Source organism: Pan troglodytes, chromosome 2, assembly GCF_028858775.2.
Source record: "Pan troglodytes isolate AG18354 chromosome 2, NHGRI_mPanTro3-v2.0_pri, whole genome shotgun sequence".
NCBI lineage: Eukaryota > Metazoa > Chordata > Mammalia > Primates > Hominidae > Pan > Pan troglodytes.
Genome location: NC_086015.1, coordinates 159,478,462 through 159,505,990, shown reverse-complemented (window position 1 = coordinate 159,505,990; position 27,529 = coordinate 159,478,462). Strand labels below are relative to the sequence as shown.

The window sequence follows — 27,529 nt, the reverse complement described above, 5'->3', positions numbered from 1 at the left end:
TCTGTATTGGAAAAAAAAAAACCCTCTAAGGAAAGGAATAATCCTGTGTTATTTACATACAGGATAGTCCTCAGTATAAACATTAGGTGGAATCTTGTTCTCTTGGGCTGACAGTAGCTTTGGAATGCCAGAATGTTCCAGTAGATTTTTTTTATCTTCTGCCTTCAAACAATAACCAGTTTAATGCAATATTCTTATACAATGATGGTGTGAATATAATAGTGCCTTTAAGCATTTTATTCTTGCAGAATTCAGAGGTTTTGCACAAGTATACATTAATTCTTTCTAAAATCTCAGTTTTGTGAGTTATTGATTAATGGGTGGTAAACATAGGCTGTTATATTAGTTGGCTTTAAAAATCATAAGGCATTATATAAGTAGAAGGCATTATACCTATTTATCAGGGTTACAAGTAGGTCCTCAGCTGCCAGGTAGCACCATACACCTTAAAGAAGTCTCTGGATAGCAAAATGGGTGGCAGACATACGCACAATTACTCATGCCCCAAGATGCAATCATTAATTCTGGAACTGAAGCAGAGTTGGTAACTTCAAAATGGATCAACTAAGTTGGCCCAAGCATGACTATCACCCCTCCAAAAAAAAAAACTTCATAGGAATATCTTCTATTAGACAATTATGTTATTTGTTTGTTTGCTTGTTTGTTTGTTTTGTTATTTATGGTCTGTTTCTTCAACCTGTACTTTAGCCCCAGACTTCACCTGGCTTCTGCACCTTTGTGTACCAGTTGAGTGAGGTTCCTGATACAGAATAGGTGCTCAACAAATATTTATTGACTATGCTGACTAAATGAGTACCTCTTCACTAGGCAACATTGCTGTTTGACAATTTTTGAGTTGTAGACCATTTTCAAATTCTGGTGAAAGCTATAAACCCTTTCCTCAGAAAAATGCACAAAAAGACTTTTTAAAAAATCTTCTGTTGGATTTAGGGATCCCCTTTAAAGCTCTGCCTATGAAAACCATTTTCAAGGATGAAATTGTGACCACAGTTAGCTACTACTAACTTTCCATTTTAGTTATTTCAGGCATTCTCCAGATTGCTTACCTAAGCCAATTATCTTCCCTATTCTATGGCATTATTTTTGTATATTCTGCTATTTGTTATCATTAACAAATAGTCCATATATGCACATTATACTTTAGCTAAAACAATGTAAAAAAGGATAATTTAGCTAATAAAAGTTACTTCTATCATTTTTTATAAAGTATATAATTAGTCTCCCTCCCCCTTTTAACCCTAAGAAAGCTTGGTGTACATTTGGCATAATCTCATAATCTCCTTCATAAAGGTCACTCAGAGTAGAATCTGAAACAGAAGAGTAAGTCACATTCACACACACACAGGCAAATCTCCTGACTGTTACAGATAGAGTGGCTTGGAACATGAGCACAAGTGAAAAAGAGGCATCTTGTTTAGTTACCTTAAGAAACAACATATACCGAAGATCCCAGTGGCTAACTTTTTGTTAGAGAACTGTCTTTAGTTGTCAGTAATGAAAGGTGCCCAAGCGAACCTTGCTCACACTCTGAGCTTTTGGGAAGCAGAGTTATCACTCAACAGGAGTTGAGCTGTGCCACCAGAAAAACCTTAATGGAAATCTTCTGACTTCCAAAGGCCTTCATAAGAGCAAACTCTTCCAACACAATCATCAAGCAACTATGAAACTCTGCCTCAAGAAATTAGTGGTCTTACTTTTGATTTCTTCTGATTTACAAAAAGAAAGTTCATAGTGCTGCTAAAGTACTAGAGGCCACAATTTAAACCACCTTCTGTGGTCTGCCTTAACCCTGGAGGGTCCTGTTCCTGGGGACCTTGCCCAGGAAAGCAGCTGCTCATCTCCATCTCAGTAGCTGAAGTGCATGCAGAGCAGCACTGTGTCCACAAGGCAGGGGCTGCGTGTGTGCCACAGCAGCAGCCATAGAAAACATCAGTGGACTCAAGACTACAGTCTCATTTAGAGAACTGTCATTGTGGTGCCCCACTCTCTCCATCACAGGGATATCAGGAAAAGCAAAGGCACTCACACAGCTGATGCTTCAATGAGTTGACCTAAGTCAGGCTGCTTACATTTGTACTGCAGCTGGGGTAAAGAGCTTTAGTTATGGTTGTTTTGCTTTTTCCCACCCAAGGACTTTTTTTCTTAATGGCTCAAACATATATCAAAATAACAGTGCTTGATGTTTGTGCAATGAGAAACTTTCCTGTAACTCTGCAAAGAAACTTTTTTCAAGGGCAACTTTTATAAAAACAGGTTTAAATGCTTATTTCAGCAACCTCACATGAGAAACACATGTTGCCTATGCATTATTTTCATTAACTTCATCCTATCCTAAAACCTGGTTCCTAACAAAGACAAGAGATAGTTAGATATAGACAATTAACAAAATCATATCTGCAATCTGAAGTAACCAAAGTTTTTTGGAAGATGTGTTGGTAGCTTCTCTCCTCTACATTCACAAACACTTTTAGAAACTAGAAGCACAGTAGTTTTAAAGAAATAAAGTCAGAGGGACTTGGTACAAAGCAAATGTAATGAGGAGGCAGGAGTCACATAATTGAATAATGAAATTTTCTACTTGTCAAATGTAAGTCATGCCCTATTAGAGCAGCCACTATTACCAGGATGATTCCAACTATGGAAAACAACATAGGGGATGAGGAAGCTTTAAAATTTATGAGGAAACTAGTAGAATTGCAACAATTTACATTTTCTCCATATTTCACAAGGTCTACATTTAATTTCAAGCAGTAATTTAGGCTTAAATATGGCTATTCAATCTAATTTACCATTATAGGTGGTTTTTCCTGCAACAAAGCTTCTTTAAAAAGCTTTGTATAGCATTTGTTAACTTGGTCTTTCAAAAGATAAATAAGGCCAGGCGCGGTGGTTTACTCCTGTAATCCCAGCACTTTGGGAGGCCAAGGCCGGCGGATCACTTGAGGTCAGGAGTTCGAGGCCAGCCTGGCCAACATGGTGAAAGCTCTTTTCTATTAAAAACATAAAAAATGAGCCGGGTGTGGTGGCAGGTGCCTGTAATTCCAGCTACTCAGGAGGTTAAGGCAGGAGAATCGCTTGAACCCAGGAGGCTATTTCCCAGGCGACAGAGCCCAGATCGCACCACTGCACTCCAGCCTGGGCAACAGAGCGAGACTCTGTCTCAAACAAAACAAACAAAAGATAAATAAGAGAGCAGTACTAGATGAGAAACTATTTCTGATAGTATAATCCCAGAAACTACTGTCTTTATCATAAAATAGAACAAACACATTTGCTATTGAAAAACTATTCTGATCTAAATACCAGTTCCAGCAGTTGTGTTTTTTTCTGGGGACTGGAATGTACATAGTTTCTAAAATGTTCATAGGACTTTAGAATTATACAAAATGGGCCACATTTTAAAAAATCTTTACACACACAAGCACCCTGGGTTTATTCATCCCCCTAAAGAGCTATTTTAGAACCACCTGAGAATTCTAAAGTGAGCAACCCACTGATGAGTAAGTCACTTTTCAAAACCGATGGACTGTCTCCACTGCACCTGTATAGAACCTGGATACCCCGCACAGAGGGAATCTTACATGCATACCTATATTTCATGCCAGTCTGCTTTGCGGTGGACTCTTTGAGAGAAATGTGATGCTGAGGCGTGAACGTCCCCAGGCTGCGCGCGATGATAGCGACCGTGCGGAATTTGGCCCGGGCTGCGTTCACCACATTGGGGGCGGTGGAGCTCTGCTTGCTCAGAAGTCGGTCCTCACCATTCCGACTCTTCAAATTGTGCTCTGTGCAGGCTATGGAGACTTGCATTGCTTCCCCAGGCAGCGCACGGTCCCTCTCAGAACCCCAGAACACAGGCAGTCACGAGAGGTTGAGCAGTTGCGGGGATTTCTGCTTTTCTTTTAAGCCCTCCTTGCTCCCCCTTCCTGGGGATGCCGTCAGAGGAGTCCTGGCGGCTGACTTTCGAGCCAAGCCCACAAAGTGGCACAAGGGGCTGCGATGCAGGAAAGAGTCCCTGGGGACCCAGAGAAGTAAACAGACGGCCCCGAAGTTGTCACAGCAGCTGGAGGGAGAATCAGGTTTGCAAATCTTCCCGGGCTGTAATCTCGGCTGATTAAACAGCCAAATCCATGCAGTGGGGGAGGTTTTTACAGAAGCCTAGAGCTGAGCATTCATGGTGACTGCACGCAGCCCTTCGCAGAGCCGGTCCGCGGTGTCTGAATGCGGGCTCGCTTCTGGGCGATGGCTCAAATCAGCGCAGGCTTACCGCAAGATGCGCCGCCAGCATCCCCTGGACCACAGGCAGGATGCTCAACTGGCGCGCGGAGCATCCCAAGAAGCAGCTAATCGCAAGCGGGTCCCCTCGGACTGGTGGTCTCCATCCACTCCGGCTGTCAGCTCCCTCCCGCCTCCGCTCCGGGAGGACGTGGGGGCTCCTCAAGACCCCTCCCCACTCATTCTCGAGCGAAAGCCTGGGTTGCTGAGCCTGCACCGACACGGGTTTGCAGCTGCACGGAGGAGCAGGCAGGTCCCTTTAAGGAGCTCTTTGCCTTTGTGTGCGATGGGAAGGCAAAGATCACTTGCACCAGGCTCTTGCTGTAACAAATCGGGAGGGTTGCTCCATAAAAAGGGGCTCTGCCCAGACTCAGACCAAATCTGCTGCAGCACAACAGTTGGAACTGGGGGAAGGCAGAGAGGGGGTGCTTATGCCGCGGAACACGCCAGTGAATTAACACGTGAATACTCTGTGACTGGCTTGCTGAAACACAGCTTGAAATCCCTGTTATTAGCCTTGTCAGAGTTCCTTTTCTCTCTGCAAGTTATTTCTTAAGCAGATAAGTTTGGTTTCCTGAGATGCCACAGTGCAGACTTTTTGGAATCAACTCTGCTAACTTACTGCAAAATTTATTCTGGCTACCAGAGGAGGGACTGGGATGGGGGAGGGGCAGCAATCCAGCACCACCCAGGAGGGGGATGCACTAGGTGTGCAGCAGGTCCATAGTACCACCCAGGAAGGTCCAGGCATGTGGCTGAAACCACATACACTGCCCACTGATCATCTGTGGCCACCTGTGAGGACAAGCACTATATCCTGTCTCCAGGTCAGGTGGGCAGTAGGACATCCCTGGGGACTCTGAACCCACATGAGGCAGGAATATTTTCTGGTTTGATGTCAGGTGCAAAGCAATTGCTCAATAAATGTGACTGAACCAAACTAAGCATCAGTTGGCTGGTAATTTACTTTCCATTTGAAATGTATGGAAACCAAACCCCTCTCACAGATTTACTTACAATAAAATTATGGCTTCTGCAAAATCAGCTTTCTAAATGTAGTTCCCAACAGATACTGCTGTCAAGCAAAAAGAACCAGTATTTAACGCAACAATATTTCTGAATACCATCACTGTATTAGTCAATGAAGATCAATATGGAGAAAAAAGGAAGCACTGTCCCCCTCCTCAAGGAGCAGGCCATCTGGGAGGGAAGGACAAAATATTCAGCCTTAAAGGGTCTGACTAACAATGTTGGAAGGCATATTATGACATATCTGAATGGATGGCACAGACTCTAAGTACACTAGAGAAAGTACACTGGAGAAAGTTGTTCATTTTGATTCATTCCCCACACTTCTACCAAGTCCCTGACTTTGCTTGTTGCTGGGCCACAAAGATGGCTGAAACAGAGGCTGGGCCCTCAAGAAGCTCATGGGTGCCCAGGCGACCCTCCTAGAAGAGTGGGACTTTGCCTGGTACATGAAAAAATGGGTTGAATTTGATTACCAGGAGAGGAAGAAGGCAGTGATCCCAGGGGTTGCCAGGTTTGGACAGGACACACAATCTATCTATGTGATTAAAAAAATAGCTGGTCTGACCATTTCTTCCCAACTAAATTAAACTGCAGGAATAAAATTTTCAAGGAGAATATGTGCCTGTGTTGCATTCTATTCCAAACATGAATTTTAACATTTTATAACCTGCAGATAAGATTTAAATCAGATTATAGAATCTCATCATTCACTCTCCACAACCTTCCCACATTTTACTTTAAAAAATAAACATATTGACTAATGTTCAGTGATTGAGAAGTAATTTTAGAATCAGTGAGGGTTGGGGAAAGGAACAAATAAGTCTGGGACCCCTTCTTGTACTCTCAGCTCTGAGGGAGGAGTACTTGAAGCATGTCTTTACTCCCTGGATAAACAACAGTGGGCAGAGAGGAAGCCAGATCATTAGAACCTTTATTTTTTCACACTCAGCCGGCTCATCAGAGATGATCAATGTGAATTGGGAAAGGAGTCAAAATGAGAAGAGGAAGAAGTGGGAGGAATCAGAAGGAACAGCTCAGAAAAGGAAAAAAATAAAGCAGTCTGGGAGGCGAGACAGAGTGAATGGATAATCATCCGTCCAGAGGGGTCAGGAGCCAGGAACTTCAGTTTGGACACTGGCTGAGCTTGAGGAGATGTGTGGGGGGCTCAGAGATGAGGTGGAGTGCTGTCAGTTCCACAGGGAGGACAGAAGATCTTGAGGGTAGGGAAGGTCTGGATGCTGTTAGCTGAAGTGGCTTTCAGCCTTGCCAAGAACTAGCAGAGCAATTTCTGAAAGCACAACCAACAGCAGAACAGGGAGTAGGTTATTAGAATGAAACATGCAAGGCAGAGTGCCTCTTAGTCACCTTTTTATCCCCCATAGGACCACACAGAGTGCCTTGTGCATAGCAGGCCCTCACTCTATAAATAATTGAGAGAAGGAGATAAGAAAACAAAGAAAGGAAGAGGGAGGAAGAAAGGAAGGAAGGTAGGTGGATGGGAAGATGCCATATTCTTGGATAAACTTGATTCCTTAAAAAAAGAAAGAAAGAAAATCCTGCACGTTCTAGTTTAAGCACAGCCAGCTCACTTGAAAGGAGTGGATAATTGCCCCACATTCATGTCTGCACCTCTTGTGTGTAGATGAGTGTCCCAGCCTTTAGGACATGCCTCAAAGAAAATCAAAGACCTGAGGCCAGAGGATGCTCACTTTGCTAGTCTCTTTCTGGCTGCCCACAGTGCACCCTTTCAGATCTGATACCACATGGGCATTCTGACTGCCAGCCAGCAGATTGGTGGCTTCCCCCAGCCGTGCTCCCCTTCCCAGCGTTAATGGAGCAGTCGGTCTCAGGAGCCCAGAAATTAGATAACACTTGGCTGAGAAAACGCTCATTCCTAATAAGTTTGTGCTAAGAGGCCACATGTCAATTAGACTTGGAATATGTATCTTTTCATTGTCACATCATAAGATTGGGAAGAGTCTTCACTGCTATCATTTCAGGTTTCAGTAAGACCCACAAACATAGATATAGATGTGGGTGTAAATATAGATATAGATATTGTTTTCAACTGGCTTGTGCTCCCTCCAAATTCATGTGTTGAAGCCATAACCCCCAGTACCTCAGAATGTGATTGTATTTTAAGATAGGACATTAAAGAGGTAACTGAGGTAAAGTGAGGTCATATGAGTGGGCCCTAACCCAATGTGACTGGTGTCCATATAGAAGGAGGAGATTAGGACACAGATATGTGAAGACGATGGGAAGGCACAGGAGAAGACGACTGTCTATAAGCCAAGGACAAAAGCCTCAGAGAAAACCAATGCTGCAAGTACCTTGATCTTGGACTTCTAGCCTCCAGAATTGTGAGGAAATAATTTTCTGTTGTTTAAGCCACCTAGTCTGTGGTTCTTTGTTATAGCAGCCATAACAAATTAATACAGATATAGACACAGTTTGTTTTTACTTTAATTCTTATATCATTGCTTGCAAGAAACTATTGGAGCTCACTGAAGAAGGTGCCTCTAAAAGTTATTAGATCATGATAACTATCATTATTATTCCACCCTATGCAACCTATATACAAAGTTGTATTTCGAGTTTTTTTTTTTTTTTTTTTTAAGATGGAGTCTCACTCTGCCACCCAGGCTGTTGGCTCACTGCAACCTCTGCCTCCTGGGTTCAGGCAATTCTCCTGCCTCAGCCTCCTGAGTTGCCGGGATTACAGGTGTATACCATCACGCCTTGTATTTTTAGTAGAGATAGGGTTTCACCATGTTGGCCAGGCTGGTCTCAAACTCCTGACCTGATCTGCCCACCTCGGCCTCCCACAGTACGGGGATTATAGGTGTGAGTCACTATGCCCAGCCTGGAGCTCTTTTTTGGAGCACATTGTATATAGGATGTATAGCGTGAATGATAATGATAGTTGTCATTATTTAATAATAAAGTTCTTGAAAATCACCACTTCTTTTATCAAGAGTCACCGTATAGAGGATTTATTACTTTGTAAAACTGATTTCCTCTTGTTTTGTGGATGCCCTGGGGTAGTTTTTTTTTTTTTGATACGGAGGTTGCAACATTGCACGGGGCCAAATAATGACTTACTCCTACACTTTGCCTGAGTCTCAGCTGGTCCCTATTTGTTATGTAACATGTGGAATTCTTTGGCATTAATGTCTCCCATATTGGGTCATGGTGACAGAACTGGTTAGGAACAGATCACAGGCTACATAACTCCTATGCCAATGCCCTGTCTCCTCATGCTCATCTTAGAGTCTTCATGGTAACTCAAAGGACTTTAGGGTGTGGAGTCAGTTGGAGTTGGGTGTGAATCCCAGCTCTACTCTGCCCCGCCTTCCCGTGTGCCATTTAGCAGGATGCTTAACCTCCCTAAGCCTCAGTATCCTCAGAGGGATAAAATGGTGCAAGAACGTGGTTCTCCAGGAAAGGTGCTATCGTTATCAACCCCATTCTACAAATGAAGAAACATGAGACTCAGAGAAGTTAAATAACTTGCCTAAAGTGACACAGGCACACTACAATTTAACTTGAGGCAGCCTACCTCCAGAGACTTGCATAGTGATCACTGTGCATAGTGATCCCCACTGCAAGAACTTCCTTATGAGAGGAGCTTTAAATCATGTCACTTTATGAACATAGTTTAAAAGAAATCCTGATATTTTTATAAGTGATAGAAATAATTTCCATTTAAAAAGACTAAAGATTTTAGAACAACTAAATCACCTATGCTTTTGAGTATGTCTTTTACCAACATTTTCAAATACTTCACGATAATTTATTCCTGTTGCCTAAAAAATTTTTTTTCCTATCACCTGGCAAGTTATTGATTGATTCAATTTGTTGCCAGTAAAGTCAGAACCAAACATTTTTTGCTGGGTCCACTCAGAACTTATGGTTTATATTCCATTGGAAACCACAGCCAACAGGGGACAGAAAACACTCAATTATGCAGCCAGGCAAAATTGGGTTTATCCAAAACAGAAAAGAATGCTAATATTAGAAGAATTTTAAACATGTGAGTATACAGATGGCAAGCCACTTTTTGTGCCTATCATTTGTGATTAAAAGAATTTCTAGGATGCAAGTTTGCTATTCATCAGAAATTCTTAAAACATGGGTTTGAAGAGCAACTTATTATATTCTGAGAAATTGAACCAGCTATAAAAATTAGTATGGGCCCACATTTGCATGAGCACAGCATTTTGAATAACAGGCAAAGTAAAATGGAGAAGCCATATTGGAAATACTCAAGGCTCTGCTGAATAGAACAAACTTCCAGATGTCTACCCTCCTACTTCCCTGGAAAAACAGGCTCACCAGAGAACCTCCACTGAGAAACTCTGAAGGCAGGCTTAATACAGATTTTCTCACACTACCAGCCACATGTCCAGGACCATAGCATAATTAATCAAAGGATAGGTGTGCTTTCCTATTAACATTTAAACTATATCTACAGCCACTAATGATTATTTCCTGAATTTGAACACTCTGATATAGTAGACCTCTGATATTTACATAACACTTTATATGCTCAAGGCAAGGTGCCACAGCGTTATAGGAAGCAAGTGTGAAAAACAGGAAATTCAGACCGGGTGTGGTGGCTCATACCTATAATCACAACACTTTGGGAGGCCAAGGCAGGTGGATTGACTGAGCTCAGGAGTTGGAGACCAGCCTGGGCAACATGGTGAAACCCTGTCTCTATCAAAAAATACAAAAAATTAGCTGGGCATGATGGCCCCTACTTGTGGTCCCAGGCACCCAGGAGGCTGAGGTGGGAGGATCACTTGAGCCTGTGAGGCAGAGGTTGCAGTGAGCCAAGAGTCACGCCACTGCACTCAACCTAGTGACAAAGTGAGACCCCCCCATCCCCCCCACCAAAAAAAGAAATTCACAATTCAGATTATTTTGTTCAGGCCTCTTCATGGTAGTTAACTTCTCATAAGCTTGTCTGGAACCTGGACATAGCACTGAGAGGAGACAGGGACACATGGTCAGTTTATTTTTTACAACTGTCATTAGTTTTTCCTAAATTATTAGTCATTAGTATAATTTTTGCCATTGTCTTATGTTAGAACAAGATGGCATAAATATTGGCCATGTCTTTGGATAAGAGATTTATCTAAAGACCTTAACTCACAGAGAATTTGTTTTCAAAGATAAGTGGAATTATTATATTTCAACTACTGTAAAATAATGTCAACCCGAGTACACATTTATTTTATATATCACTAAGATTAAAAATGTGGTCACTTATGACATAATGCTTTCTTATCCCTTGTTTATTTTCAATTAATCAAAAGAATCTTTTTAAACTCACACTGCCTCCCTCCAGTTTCACTCTTGTACATATGTAAAAAGAAAATACGACAGAAAAAAATTGGTTAAAGTATTCCCGGGGGGAGGAGCCAAGATGGCCGAATAGGAACAGCTCCGGGTCTACAGCTCCCAGCAAGAGCAACGAAGAAGACGGGTGATTTCTGCATTTCCATCTGAGGTACCGGGTTCATCTCACTAGGGAGTGCCAGACTGTGGGCGCAGGTCAGTGGGTGCGCGCATCGTGCGCGAGCCGAAGCAGGGCAAGGCATTGCCTCACCTGGGAAGCGCAAGGGGTCAGGGAGTTCCCTTTCTGAGTCAAAGAAAGGGGTGACAGACGGCACCTGGAAAATCGGGTCACTCCCACCCGAATACTGCACTTTTCCGACGGGCTTAAAAAACGGCGCACCACGAGATTATATCCCACACCTGGCTCCGAGAGTCCTACGCCCACGGAGTCTCGCTGATTGCTAGCACAGCAGTCTGAGATCAAACTGCAAGGCGGCAGCGAGGCTGGGGGAGGGGCGCCCGCCATTGCCCAGGCTTGATTAGGTAAACAAAGCAGCCTGGAAGCTCAAACTGGGTGGAGCCCACCACAGCTCAAGGAGGCCTGCCTGCCTCTGTAGGCTCCACCTCTGGGGGCAAGACACAGACAAACAAAAAGACAGCGGTAACCATTGCAGACTTACATGTCCCTGTCTGACAGCTTTGAAGAGAGCAGTGGTTCTCCGAGCACGCAGCTGGAGATCTGAGAACGGGCAGACTGCCTCCTCAAGTGGGTCCCTGACCCCTGACCCCCAAGCAGCCTAACTGGGAGGCACCCCCCAGCAGGGGCACACTGACACCTCACACGGCAGGGTACTCCAACAGACCTGCAGCTGAGGGTCCTGTCTGTTAGAAGGAAAACTAACAAACAGAAAGGACACCCACACCAAAAACCCATCTGTATGTCACCATCATCAAAGACCAAAAGTAGATAAAAACCACAAAGATGGGGAAAAAACAGAACAGAAAAACTGGAAACTCTAAAAAGCAGAGAACCTCTCCTCCTCCAAAGGAACGCAGTTCCTCACCAGCAACGGAACAAAGCTGGATGCAGAATGACTTTGACAAGCTGAGAGAAGAAGGCTTCAGACGATCAAATTACTCTGAGCTATGGGAGGACATTCAAACCAAAGGCAAAGAAGTTGAAAACTTTGAAAAAAATTTAGAAGAATGTATAACTAGAATAACCAATACAGAGAAGTGCTTAAAGGAGCTGATGGAGCTGAAAACCAAGGCTCCAGAACTACGTGAAGAATGCAGAAGCCTCAGGAGCCAATGCGATCAACTGGAAGAAAGGGTATCAGCGATAGAAGATGAAATGAATGAAATGAAGCGAGAAGGGAAGTCTAGAGAAAAAAGAATAAAAAGAAATGAGCAAAGCCTCCAAGAAATATGGCACTATGTGAAAAGACCAAATCTCCGTCTGATTGGTGTACCTGAAAGTGATGGGGAGAATGGAACCAAGTTGGAAAACACTCTGCAGGATATTATCCAGGAGAACTTCCCCAATCTAGCAAGGCAGGCCAACGTTCAGATTCAGGAAATACAGAGAACGCCACAAAGATACTCCTCGAGAAGAGCAACTCCAAGACACATAATTGTCAGATTCACCAAAGTTGAAATGAAGGAAAAAATGTTAAGGGCAGCCAGAGAGAAGGGTCGGGTTACCCTCAAAGGGAAGCCCATCAGACTAACAGCAGATCTCTCGGCAGAAACCCTACAAGCCAGAAGAGAGTGGGGGCCAATATTCAACATTCTTAAAGAAAAGAATTTTCAACCCAGAATTTCATATCCATCTAAACTAAGCTTCATAAGTGAAGGAGAAATAAAATACTTTACAGACAAGCAAATGCTGAGAGATTTTGTCACCACCAGGCCTGCCTTACAAGAGCTCCTGAAGGAAGCACTAAACATGGAAAGGAACAACTGGTACCAGCCGCTGCAAAATCATGCCAAAATGTAAAGACCATCAAGACTAGGAAGAAACTGCATCAACTAACGAGCAAAATAACCAGCTAACATCATAATGACAGGATCAAATTCACACATAACCATATTAACTTTAAATGTAAATGGACTAAATGCTCCAATTAAAAGACACAGACTGGCAAATTGGATAAAGAGTCAAGACCCATCAATGTGCTGTATTCAGGAAACCCATCTCATGTGCAGAGACACACATAGGCTCAAAATAAAAGGATGGAGGAAGATCTACCAAGCAAATGGAAAACAAAAAAAGGCAGGCGTTGCAATCCTAGTCTCTGATAAAACACACTTTAAACCAAAAAAGATCAAAAGAGACAAAGAAGGCCATTACATAATGGTAAAGGGATCAATTCAACAAGAAGAGCTAACTATCCTAAATATATATGCACCCAATACAGGAGCACCAAGATTCATAAAGCAAGTCCTGAGTGACCTACAAAGAGACTTAGACTCCCATACATTAATAATGGGAGACTTTAACACCCCACTGTCAACATTAGACAGATCAACGAGACAGAAAGTCAACAAGGATACCCAGGAATTGAACTCAGCTCTGCACCAAGCAGACCTAATAGACATCTACAGAACTCTCCACCCCAAATCAACAGAATATACATTTTTTTCAGCACCACACCGCACCTATTCCAAAATTGACCACATACTGGGAAGTAAAGCTCTCCTCAGCAAATGTAAAAGAACAGAAATTATAACAAACTATCTCTCAGACCACAGTGCAATCAAACTAGAACTCAGGATTAAGAATCTCACTCAAAACCGCTCAACTACATGGAAACTGAACAACCTGCTCCTGAATGACTACTGGGTACATAACGAAATGAAGGCAGAAATAAAGATGTTCTTTGAAACCAATGAGAACAAAGACACAACATACCAGAATCTCTGGGACACATTCAAAGCAGTGTGTAGAGGGAAATTTATAGCACTAAATGCCCACAAGAGAAAGCAGGAAAGATCCAAAATTGACACCCTAACATCACAATTGAAAGAACTAGAAAAGCAAGAGCAAACACATTCAAAAGCTAGCAGAAAGCAAGAAATAACTAAAATCAGAGCAGAACTGAAGGAAATAGAGACACAAAAAACCCTTCAAAAAATTAATGAATCCAGGAGCTGGTTTTTTGAAAGGATCAACAAAATTGATAGACCGCTAGCAAGACTAATAAAGAAAAAAAGAGAGAAGAATCAAATAGATGCAATAAAAAATGATAAAGGGGATATCACCACCGATCCCACAGAAATACAAACTACCATCAGGGAATAATACAAACACCTCTATGCAAATAAACTAGAAAATCTAGAAGAAATGGATAAATTCCTGGACACATACACTCTCCCAAGACTAAACCAGGAAGAAGTTGAATCTCTGAATAGACCAATAACAGGAGCTGAAATTGTGGCAATAATCAATAGCTTACCAATCAAAAAGAGTCCAGGACCAGATGGATTCACAGCCGAATTCTACCAGAGGTACAAGGAGGAATTGGTACCATTCCTTCTGAAACTATTCCAATCAATAGAAAAAGAGGGAATCCTCCCTAACTCATTTTATGAGGCCAGCATCATTCTGATACCAAAGCCAGGCAGAGACACAACAAAAAAAGAGAATTTTAGACCAATATCCTTGATGAACATTGATGCAAAAATCCTCAATAAAATACTGGCAAACCAAATCCAGCAGCACATCAAAAAGCTTATCCACCATGATCAAGTGGGCTTTATCCCTGGGATGCAAGGCTGGTTCAATATACGCAAATCAATAAATGTAATCCAGCATATAAACAGAGCCAAAGACAAAAACCACATGATTATCTCAATAGATGCAGAAAAAGCCTTTGACAAAATTCAACAACCCTTCATGCTAAAAACTCTCAATAAATTAGGTATTGATGGGAGGTATTTCAAAATAATAAGAGCTATCTATGACAAACCCACAGCCAATATCATACTGAATGGGCAAAAACTGGAGGCATTCCCTTTGAAAACTGGCACAAGACAGGGATGCCCTCTCTCACCACTCCTATTCAACATAGTGTTGGAAGTTCTGGCCAGGGCAATTAGGCAGGAGAAGGAAATAAAGGGTATTCAATTAGGAAAAGAGGAAGTCAAATTGTCCCTGTTTGCAGATGACATGATTGTATATTTAGAAAACTCCATTTCTCAGCCCAAAATCTCCTTAAGCTGATAAGCAACTTCAGCAAAGTCTCAGGATACAAAATCAATGTACAAAAATCACAAGCATTCTTATACACCAACAACAGACAAACAGAGAGCCAAATCATGAGTGAACTCCCATTCACAATTGCTTCAAAGAGAAAAAAATACCTAGGAATCCAACTTACAAGGGATGTGAAGGACCTCTTCAAGGAGAACTACAAACCACTGCTCAAGGAAATAAAAGAGGATACAAACAAATGGAAGAACATTCCTTGCTCATGGGTAGGAAGAATCAATATCGTGAAAATGGCCATACTGCCCAAGGTAATTTACAGATTCAATGCCATCCCCATCAAGCTACCAATGACTTTCTTCACACAATTGGAAAAAACTACTTTAAAGTTCATATGGAACCACAAAAGAGCCCGCATTGCCAAGTCAATCCTAAGCCAAAAGAACAAAGCTGGAGGCATCACACTACTTGACTTCAAACTATACTACAAGGCTACAGTAACCAAAACAGCATGGTACTGGTACCAAAACAGAGATATAGATCAATGGAACAGAATAGAGCCCTCAGAAATAACGCCGCATATCTACAACTATCTGATCTTTGACAAACCTGAGAAAAACAAGCAATGGGGAAAGGATTCCCTATTTAATAAATGGTGCTGGGAAAACTGGCTAGCCATATGTAGAAAGCTGAAACTGGATCCCTTCCTTACACCTTATACAAAAATCAATTCAAGATGGATTAAAGACTTAAACGTTAGACCTAAAACCATAAAAACCCTAGAAGAAAACCTAGGCATTACCATTCAGGAAATAGGCATGGGCAAGGACTTCATGTCTAAAACACCAAAAGCAATGGCAACAAAAGCCAAAATTGACAAATGGGATCTAATTAAACTAAAGAGCTTCTGCACAGCAAAAGAAACTACCATCAGAGTGAACAGGCAACCTACAAAATGGGAGAAAATTTTTGCAACCTACTCATCTGACAAAGGGCTAATATCCAGAATCTACAATGAACTCAAACAAATTTACAAGAAAAAAACAAACAACCCCATCAGAAAGTGGGCAAAGGACATGAACAGACACTTCTCAAAAGAAGACATTTATGCAGCCAAAAAACACATGAAAAAATGCTCATCATCACTGGCCATCAGAGAAATGCAAATCAAAACCACAATGAGATACCATCTCACACCAGTTAGAATGGCAATCATTAAAAAGTCAGGAAATAACAGGTGCTGGAGAGGATGTGGAGAAATAGGAACACTTTTACACTGTTGGTGGGACTGTAAACTAGTTCAACCATTGTGGAAGTCAGTGTGGCGACTCCTCAGGGATCTAGAACTGGAAATACCATTTGACCCAGCCATCCCATTACTGGGTATATACACAAAGGACTATAAATCATGCTGCTATAAAGACACATGCACCCGTATGTTTATTGCGGCATTATTCACAATAGCAAAGACTTGGAACCAACCCAAATGTCCAACAATGATAGACTGGATTAAGAAAATGTGGCACATATACACCATGGAATACTATGCAGCCATAAAAAATGATGAGTTCATGTCCTTTGTAGGGACATGGATGAAATTGGAAATCGTCATTCTCAGTAAACTATCGCAAGAACAAAAAACCAAACACCACATATTCTCACTCATAGGTGGGAACTGAACAATGAGATCACATGGACACAGGAAGGGGAATATCACACTCTGGGGACTGTTGTGGGGTGGTGGGATGGGGGAGGGATAGCATCGGGAGATATACCTAATGCTAGATGATGAGTTAGTGGGTGAAGCGCACCAGCATGGCACTTGTATACATATGTAACTAACCTGCACAATGTGCACATGTACCCTAAAACTTAAAAGTATAATAAAAAAAAAAGATAAAATAAAAAATAAATAAATAAATAAAATAAAGTATTCCCAAATTTGTTTACATTCAGAATTTGAAATTATGAATGTTTTACTGAGCATTATTAATGTCCATGTCTTTCCACCCAGCCATCCTTTGTGTTGATGATGTAGCATTTTTTTTTGAAAGCATGCTGAACTTTTGTCTCTGAGACTTTTTTCCAATCTGGTGACACCGACTCTGGGAGTTTTGATGCTCACTTACAGGCATTAGCAACCAGATCATGACAGCTGCCTGGCCAGCAGCAGTTAAAAATGATTTCACAATTTCAGCAAAATTTTAAAAATATGCTTCAAAGAATTGATGAACTATGATGATTTCTAAAATGGTACATTACGAACTCTCATTTTATGGCAATTTAAATCTAAAATACTACAAATTAAATGAAGGAGGGAAGGAAAAAAGAAAATGTTTTTTAAGCACCCGCTATGTTGCAAGCACTGTGTTAAAAACTTCCACATCCATTATCTCATTTCAAAGGAAAGGGGGAAAAAATAGACTTCGTGAAGCTAGTCTAATTGGACTCAAAACTAACTATTCTATAGGTGGAGTTACATAAACATTTATCTTCACCCTTGAAAACTACAGTGAACCAGACTCTGGAAGAGCTTCCCACATAAAGCTAACCTCGCATGATGGGATGGAGAAAAATATCTAACCTGAAGGTCTTTCAAGAAATAAGTTAATAAGCCAAAATCTATTTGTTTCTGTTCAAATTTGTTCATCTTCTTCGGGTGAGAAAAGCCATTATTACATGTCTCTTTATCTCATAACATCTAATATATTTTTATAAATAGGCGTATTTTCTCACTTCTTTTTTATTCCATTCATTTTTGAAGGAAGAATGTTGTAAAAAGGGCAGATCCAAGATCCTATGAAATTCTGTAACAGTTAAGTTCTTAAATTTGTCAGATCACAGAAAGTTAATGTAGGAGACACCCTCAGCTTTTCATCACAGGTAAAATGAAATGCATTTTGGGAACATAAATGTTCTGTCACCTCACACCTGTTGCTATCCATCAAAAGGACAAGAGATAACAAGTATTGGCAAGGATATGGGAACTCTTGTACACTGTTGGTGGGAATGTAAATTAGTATGCCCAACTATGGAAAAATGATATGGAGGTTCTTCAGCAAGCTAATAATAGAACTGCTAAGTAACCCAGCAATCCCACTACTGGGTATATACCCAAAGGAGATAAAATCAGCATCTTGAAGAGATATATGCAGTCCTGTGTTTGTTGCAGCACTATTCACAATAGCCAAGATGTGGAAGCAATCTGAGTGCCTCTCAATGGATGAATGGGTTTTTTTAAATGTGGTATATATACAATAGAATATTATTTAGCCCTTAAACAGAAGAAAATTCCACCATTTGCAACAACACAGATGAACCTGGAGGACACTATGCTAAGTGAAAAAAGCTAGAAACAGAAGAACAAATACAGGCATACCTCATCTTAATGTGTTTTGCTTTATTGCACTTCACACATACTGCATTTTTTATAAACTGAAAAGTTGTGACAACCCTGCATGGAGCAAGTCAACTGGTGCCGTTTTTCCAATAGCACACACTCACTTCATGTCTCTGTGTCATATTTTGGTAATTCTCACAACATTTTAAACTTTTCACTATTATTACATCTGTTATGGTGATCTATCATCAGTGATCTTTGATGTTACTACTGTCATTGTTTTGGGTGCCACAATCTGTACCCATATAAGATGGCAAATTTAATTGTTAAATGTTGTGTGTGTCCTCAGTGCTCTACCAACCAGCTATTCCCTCATCTCCCTCTTTTTCCTTGGGCCTTTCTATTCCCTGAGATACAACAATATTGAAATCAGCCCAATTAATTACCCCACAATGGCCTCTCAGTGAAAGGAAGAGTCACACATCTCTCACTTCAAATCAAAAGCTAGAAATTATTAAGCTTAGTGAAGAAGGCATGTCAAAAGCCTAGACAGGCCAAAAGCTAGGCCACTTTTGCCAAACAGCCAAGTTGTGAATGCAAAGGAAAAATTCCTGAAGGAAATTAAAAGTGCTTATCTAGTGAACACATAAATGATAAGAAAGCAAAAGAGCCTTATTGATGATAGCGAAAAAGTTTTAGCGGTTTGGATAGAAGATCAAACCAGCCACAACATTCCCTTAATAAAAAGCACAATCCAGAGCAAGGCCATAATTCTTTTCAATTCAAAAGGCTGAGAGAGGTGGGAAAGCTACAGATGAAAAGTTTAAAGCTAGCAGAGGTTGATGCATGAGTTTTAAGGAAAGAAGCCATCTCCATAACATAAAAGTGCAAGGTGAAGCAGTAAGTACTAAATAGAAGCTACAGCAACTTATCCAAAAGATCTAGCTAAGATAATTATTAACAACACTAAACAACATGTTTTCAATGTAGACAAAATAGCCTTCTTTTGTAAGAAGATGCCATCTAGGACTTTCATAGCTAGAGAGGAGAAGTAAATGTTGGTCTTCAAAGCTTCAAAGGACAGGCTGACTCTCTTAATAGGGGCTAATGCAGCTGGTGACTTTTAAGCTGAAGCCAATACTCATTTACTATCCCAAAACCCTAGGGTCCTTAAGAATTATGCTAAATCTACTCTGCCTGTGCTCTAAATGGAACAACAAAGCCTGGATGACAGCACATCTGTTTACAACATGGTTTGCTGAATGTTTTCAAGCCAACTTCTTAGACTTACTCCTTAGAAAAAAAGACATATTTCAAAATATTACCACTCATTGACAATGCACCTGGTCACCCAAGAGCTCTGATAGAAATGTACAAGGGGATTAATGTTGTTTTCATGCCTGCTAATACAACATCCATTCCACAACCCATGGATTAAGGAGTAATTTTCACTTTCAAGTCTTATTATTTAGGAAATACATTTCATAAGGCTACAGCTGCCATACATAGTGATTTTATGATGGATGTGGGCAAAATAAACTTAAAACCTTCTTGAAAAAAAAAAACTCACCATTCTAGATGCCATTAAGAACATTTGTGATTTATAGGAGGATGTCAAATATCAACATTAGCAGGATTTTGAAAGAAGTTGATTCCAGCCCTCATGGATGACTTTGAGGGGTTCAAGACTCTAGTGGAGGAAGTAACTACAGATACAGTAGAAATAGCAAAGAAAACTGGAATTAATAGTGGAGGCAGAAGATGTAACAGAATTGATGCAACTCATGGTCAGACATGAAAAGATAAGGAGTTGTTTCTTATGAATGAGCAAAGAAAGTAGTTTCTTAAGATGGAATCTACTCCTGGTAAAGATGATGTGAATATTCTTGAAATGACAACAAATGATTCAGAATATTCCGTAAGCTTGGTTGATCAAGCAGTGGCAGAGTTTGAGAGGATTGACTCCAATTTTCAAAGAAGTTCTATTGTGAGTAAAATGCTATCAAATAGCATTGCTTGCTATAGAGAACACTTTCATGAAAGGAACAGTCAACTGATATGACAAATTTCATTGTCATCTTATTTTAAGAAATTGCCACAGCCACCCCATCCTTCAGCAACCACCATTCTGGTCAGTCAGCAGCCATTAACATCAAAGCAAGACCCTCCACTAACAAAAAGATTACTCACTGAATGCTCAGATATTCATTAGCACTTTTTTAGCAATAAAGTATTTTTAAATTAAGGTGTGTACATTACTTTTTAGACATGCTATTGTACATTTAATATGACCACAGTGTAATGTAAACATAACTTTTATATGCACTGGGAAATAAACTTATTGGAATATTTTCTTTATTCTAGTGGTGTGAACTGAATTCATAATATCTTCAAAGTATACCTGTACTGTCTGATCTCACTTATACATGAAATCTGAAATAGTAAAACTCATAGAAGCAGAGAGTAGAATGATGGTTGCCAGGAGCCTGGGACAAGGAAAATGTTGACATGTTAGTTAAAGGGTACAAAGGTTCTGTTACGCAAGATCGCTAAGTTCTGGAGATCCACAGACAGCATGGTGACTGAAATTAACAATACTGCATTGTATACTTGAAATTTGCTAAGAAATTAAATCTTAAGTGTTCTCACCAGAAAAAAATAAAAGAAAAAGAAAAATGGTAACTATGTGAGATGACAAATATGTTAATTACCTTGGTTGTGGTGATTATTTCACAATGTATGCATATGTCAAATCATCAAGTTATACACCTTAAATGTACGTAATTTTACTTGTCAATTATACCACGATAAATCTGTAAAACAAAAACCCAGGAAATGTTAAATAACTTTCCACAAAACTACTTAATGGTAGAGTTTGAGCCATCATCCAGGTATCCTGACTGATATTCAAAGACACTTTTGACTACATCACAGAGATAGTTATTTTTTTATTTAAAACCTTCAAATCTGTCATTAAGATTTTGTCAAATAAATTTCCTAGTTAAAAGAAAAAAAAAAGTTCTTACCTTATGCTCCAAGTACTGTATTTTCTGGTTTTTACAATGTCCATGTAATTACTCTTGTAAGTCAAATGAAATAAGTATTTTATTATAAGGGTGTCACAAGTTCCTAATGGAAAAATTGAGAAAGCATAGGTAATTTCTCTTAACCATGTGTGAAACTTGGTTACAGAGCAGGGCGGGAACAGGGATACATGGAAGAGAGAAGGAGAAAATGTCATTAAGTAATCCAGATTTTCAATGTCTTCTTGGTTTTGGTGTTTATTTCCCACGCATAGTTTTGTGGTTGTTGTAATTGATAATGTTGTTGTTCATGTATGTAGTTGAGGATTTTTCAAGGTATGTATCAGTTACCCCATGCTTTTGTTTTCTATTTGTCCATTTGTTTTTTCCTCTTTGTGTATCATCTATCCTTAAATCAGCTATTAATTTTTGTCATCGCCAACATCCATATGCATTTTTTGTTGCTTGGGTGACAAATTCTATACCTTGGTAAGGGAAAAAAGGTGGAAAATTCAGCCCTCTTCATGGGACTCACTTCTTACCTGGGGAGTACACAGATATTCATGGATGACTAGCTGTATATTCTACATGTCAGAATAAGTGCAATAGCTGATACACACTTTAGAGGAAGAAGGAGAGACAACTGTGGGTTGGGGCAGTGAGAGAAACTACAGTGATGTCAGAAAAGATCTGGAGGAGGTGGAGCAAGATAGCTGAATAGAAGCCTCCATTGCTCATCCTCCCCACAGGAACACCAAATCTGACAACTATCTACACAAAAAAAGCACCTTCCTAAGAACCAAACATCAGCTGAGAGATGACAGTACCTGGTTTTAACTTCATATCGCTGAAAAAGGCAGTGAAGAGAGTAGGAAAGACAGCCGTGAATTGCTGATGCCACCCTTCTCCCACCCCACAGCAGCAGCTGCATGGCATGGAAAGAGAATCTGTGTGCTTAGGGGAGGGAGAGTGCAGCAATTGTAAAACTGTGTATTGGAACCCAGTGCTGTGCTGTCACAGCGGAAAGCTACATTGGGCAGACTCAGCCAATGCCCACAGAAGGAGCATTTAGACCAGGCCTAGCCAGAGAGGAATTACCCATCCCAGCAGTTGGAACTTGCTTTTTGGCAAGCCTCACTGCCAGGGGGTAAAGTGCTATGGGATCTAAATAAACTTGAAAGGCAGTCTAGGCCATAAAGCCTGCAGTTCCTAGGCAAGTCTGAATGCTATGCTGTGCTCAGAGCCAGTGGATTTGGAGGGCATGTAACCTAGTTAGACACCTGCCAGAGCAGCTAAGGGAGTACTTGTTCCACCCCTTCCCCACTCCCAAGCAGCATAGCTCATAGTTCCAAAAGAGACCCGTTTTTTTTTTTTTTCACTTGAGGAGAGGAGAGGGAAGAATAAACAGAACTTTGTTTTAAAACTAGGGTATCAGCTCGGCCATGGTAGATAGGGCAGCAGGCAGAGGTGCAAGGCCCCCTTTCCGGGACCTAGCTTCCAGATGACATTTCTAGACAAACCCTGGGCTAGGATGGAACCTGTTGCCTCTAAGAAAAGGAACTGCTCCTGGCAGGATTCACCACCTGCTGACTACAGTCCTTGAACCCTGAATAATCAGCAGCAGTAACCAGGTAGTATACACCATGGGCTTGGTTAAGACTCTGAGACATGCTGGCTTTAGGTGTGACCCAGCATATTCACAGAAGTGGTGGCTATGAGAAGAGATTCCTTCTGCTTGAGAAAAGGAGAGGGAAGAATAAAAGGGGTTTTGTCTTGCAGCTTAGGTACCAGCTTGGCGACAGTGGGGAGGAGCACCAAGAGGGCTCTTGGCATCCCTAATTCCAGGCCTTGGCTCCTGGAAAGCATTTCTGAACCTACCCTGAGCCAGAGGAGAGCTCATTGCTATGAAGGTAGAGTCCCAGGCCTGGCAGCATTCACCACAAGCAGACTGAAAAGCCCCTGGGTCTTAAGGGAACACTGGTGGTAGCCCGGGAATATTGCACACAGGCCCGTGGTAGTGGTGAACATGGCGAGACTCCTCTGCCTGGGGAAAGGGGAGGGAAGAGTTGGAAAAACTTTGTCTTGTGTTTTTGTTGCTAGCTTAGTCACAGTAGAATAGAGTGCCACCTAGATTTCTAAGGTATCTGACTCCAGGCCCTGACTCCTAGACAGCATCTCTGGACCCACCTGGGGCCCAGGGGAACTTGCCACCACCCTGAAAGGAAGGACAAAAAACTGCCTGGCTTTGCCACCAATTGATTGTACAGCCTGAGGCCCTTGACCAAACATAGGCAAGAGCCAGTTAGTGATTACAGCAGGCCTTGGGCAAGGCCCAGTGCTGTGCTGGCTCCAAGTCAGACCGAGTACAATCCCAGTGGTGGTAGCCACGGGGGTGCTGGTGTCACTCCTCCCCCAGCTCCACACAGCTCACACAGAGAGAGACAGACTCTGTATGGGAGAAAGTAAGGAAAGAGAACAAGAGTATCTGCCTGCTAATTCAGAGAATTCTTTTAGATCTTATACAAGACCATCAAGGCAGTACTTCTACAAGTCTATAAGAACTACAGTGTTACTTGGCCTGAGGGGTCCCTTAATGCAGATATGGCTGCAGTGACCACAAACTTAGATCACAACACCTAAGACTCTTTAAATACCTGGAAAGCCTTCCCAAGAAGGATGGGTACAGACAAGCCCAGGCTGCAAAGACTATGATAAATACCTAACTTTTCAATGCCCAGACACTGGTGAACGTTTACAAGCATCAAGACCATCTAGAAAAACATGACGTCACCAAATGAACTAAACTAGGCACCAGGGACCAATCCTGGAGAGAGACAGATATTTGACGTTTCATACAGAGCATTTGAAATAGCTGTTTTGAGGAAACTCAACGAAACTCAAGCTAACACAGAGAAGGAATTCAGAATCCTATCAGATGAGTTTAACAAAGAAATTGAAATAATTTAAAATACTCAAGTATAAATTCTAGAGTTGAAAAATGCAGTTAACATACTGAAGAATGCATTAGAGTCTCTTAACAGCAGAATTGATCAAGGAGAAAAAAGAAATAATAAGCTAGAAGACAGGCTATTTAAAAATACACAGTCAAAGGAGACAAAAGAAAATGAATAAGAAAGAATAAAACACACCAACAATATCTAGAAGATAGCCTCAAAAGAGCAAATTTAAGAGTTATAGGCCTTAAAAAGGAGATAGAGAGATAGGGGTGGAAAGTGTATTTAAAGGGATAATAACAAATAACTTCCCAAACCTAGAGAGAGATATCAATACTCAAGTACAAGAAGGCTATAGAACACCAGGCAGATTTAACCCAAAGAAGGCTACCTCAAAACCTTCAATAATCAAACTCCTAAAGGTCAAAAATAAAGAAAGAATTCTAAAAGCAGCAAGAGAAAAGAAACAAATAACATATAATGGAGCTCCAATATGTCTAGCAGCACACTTTTCAGTAGAAGCCTTACAGGCTCAGAGAGAGTGGCATGACACATTTAAAGTGTTGATGGAAAGAAAACTTTTATCCTAAAATAGTATACCTGATGAAAATTTCCTTCACACATGCAGAAGAAATAAAGACTTCCCCAGACAAATAAAAGCTGAGAGATTTCATCATCAGTCCTGTCCCACGAGAAATGCTAAAAGGAGGTTTGTTTTTTTTTTTTGTCTGAATGAAAAAGATATCAACGAGCAATAAGAAACCATGTGAAGATACAAAGCTCACTGGTAATAGTAAGTACGCAGAATATTATGACTCTGTAATTGTGGTGTATAAACTACTCATATCAAGTAGAAAGATGAAAAGATGAAATGGTTAAAAATAATAACTATGAGAACTTTTCAAGACAGGGCAATGGCATATAAATAGAAACAATAAAAAGTTACAAAGCAGAGAGACAAAATTATAGTTTTATTAGTTTTCTTTTTGCTTGTTTTTTAGTTTGTTTATACAATCGAAGTTAAATTGTCATCAGTTTAAAATAATGAGTTATAAGATATTAAGTGCAAGCCTTATATGGTAACCTCAAATCTAAAAACATACAACAGATACACAAAAAGTAAAAAGCAAGAAATTAAAACATACCACCAGAGAAAATCACCTTCACTAAAAGGAACACAGAAAAAAAGAAAAGAAGGAAGATAAGACCACAAAACCACTAGAAAAAAAAATAACAAAATGGCAGGAGTAAGCCCTTATTTATTAATAATAACATTTAGTGTAAATGGACTAAACTCTCCAGTCAAAATACATAGAGTGCCTCGATGGATTAAAAAAGATATGGCCGGGCGCAGTGGCTCACGCCTGTAATCCCAGCACTTTGGGAGGCCGAGGCGGGCGGATCACAAGGTCAGAAGATCGAGACCATCCTGGCTAACACGGTGAAACCTCGTCTCTACTAAAAAATACAAAAAATTAGCTGGGCGTAGTGGCAGGCACCTGTAGTCCCAGCTAATCAGGAGGCTGAGGCAGGAGAATGGCGTGAACCCAGGAGGCAGAGCTTGCAGTGAGCTGAGATTGTGCCACTGCACTCCAGTCTGGGTGACAGAGTGAGACATTGTCTCAAAAAAAAAAAAAAAAAAAAGCAAGCCCCGGTCATCTGTTGCCTGCAAGAAATGCACTTCATATATAAAGACATACATAGACTGAAAATAATAAAGGATGGAAAAAGATACTCCATGCAAATGGAAACCAAAAAAGAGCAAGAGTAGCTACACCTGTATCAGACAAAATAACTTTTCAAGACAAAAACTATAAAAAAGAGACAAAGGTCATTACATAATGATAAAGGAGTCAATTCAGAAAAAAGATACAATAATTGTAAATATATATGCAACCAACACTGGAGCACCCAGATATATAAATAAACATTATTAGCACTAAAATAATATCTGAAGACTTCACCACCCCACTTTCAGCATTGGACAGATCATCTAGACCAAAAAAATCAACAAAGAAAAAACAGATTTAATCTGCCCTATAGGTCAAGTGTACCTAATAGTTATTTACAGAGCACTTCATCAAATGGCTACAGAATGCACATTCTTCTTGCCAGTACATGGATCATTCTCAAGGGTAGACAATATGCATATGTTAGGCCACAAGACAAGTCTTAAAATATTCAAAAAACTGAAATAATATCAAGTATCTTTTCTGACCACAATTGAATAAGGCTAGAAATCAACAACAAGAGGAATTTTGGAAACTATACAAACACATGGAAATTAAACAATATGCTCCTGAAACAAAAACAGTATTGTACTGGCACAAAAACAGACATATATACCAATGGAACTGAATGTAGAACCCAGAAACAAATCCATACATCTACAGTGAAGTTATTTTTGACAAAGGCGCCAGTAACATTCATTGGAGAAAAGGACAGTCTTTTCAATAGATAGTGCTGGGAAAATTGGATATCCATATGCAGAAAAATAAAATTAGGCTGTTATTTTTCTCTGTGTACAAAAATCAAATCAAAATGGATTAAAGACTTAAATCTAAGACCTGAAACTATTAAACTACTACAAGAAAACATTGAGGAAACTCTCCAGAACACTGGACTGGGCAAAGATTTCCTGAGTAATACCCCAACAAACACAGACAACCAAAGCAAAAATGGACAAATGGGATAACATCAAGTTAAAAAGCTTTTTGCATAGCAGAGTAAACAGCCAACAAAGTGAAGAGATACTGGGAGAAAATATTTGCAAACTATCTATCTGACAACAGATTAATAACCAGAATATATAAGAAGCTCAACCAACTTTAGAGGAAAAATTATAATAATCTGATTTTGAAAATGGACAAAATATCTGAATCTCCAAAGAGGACATATAAATGGCAAACTGGTATATGAAAAGGTGCTCTACATCACTGATCATCAGAGAAATGCAAATCAAAACAACAACGAGATATCATCTCACCCCAGTTAAAATGGCTTTTATCCAAAAGATAGGCAATAACAAATGCTGGAGAGGGTGTGGAGAAAAGGAAACCCCTATAACTGTTGGTGGGAATGTAAATTAGTACAACTACCATGGAGAATAATTTGAAGGTTTCTCAAAAAACTAAAAATAGAGCTACTATATGATCCAGCAATTCCACTGCTAGGGATATACACAAAAGAAAGGAAATCAGTACATTTAAGAGATGTCTGCACTCTCACGTTTATTGTAGCACTATTCACAATAGTCAATATTGGAAGCAACCTACATGTCCATCAAGAGATAGATGGATAAAGTAAATGTGGCATGCATACACAATGG

At 40.4% G+C, this 27,529-nt stretch overlaps 1 protein-coding gene across 3 annotated transcripts in view; it reads right to left on the bottom strand.

The window, feature by feature from the left end:
* KCNAB1 (potassium voltage-gated channel subfamily A regulatory beta subunit 1) overlaps window positions 1–27,529 on the bottom strand; it is a 416,871-nt gene that overhangs the window by 242,282 nt on the left and 147,060 nt on the right. Inside the window, exon 1 of one of the 3 annotated variants that reach the window (XM_016942217.4) lies at window positions 3,611–4,752. The exons of the other annotated variants lie outside the window; for them this stretch is intronic. Within the exon in view, the coding sequence (XP_016797706.1) occupies window positions 3,611–3,831 (221 nt within the window). The 5' untranslated portion in view covers window positions 3,832–4,752. Of the gene's footprint in view, window positions 1–3,610; window positions 4,753–27,529 lie in introns of those variants that run through there. 3 annotated transcript variants of the gene reach the window in all.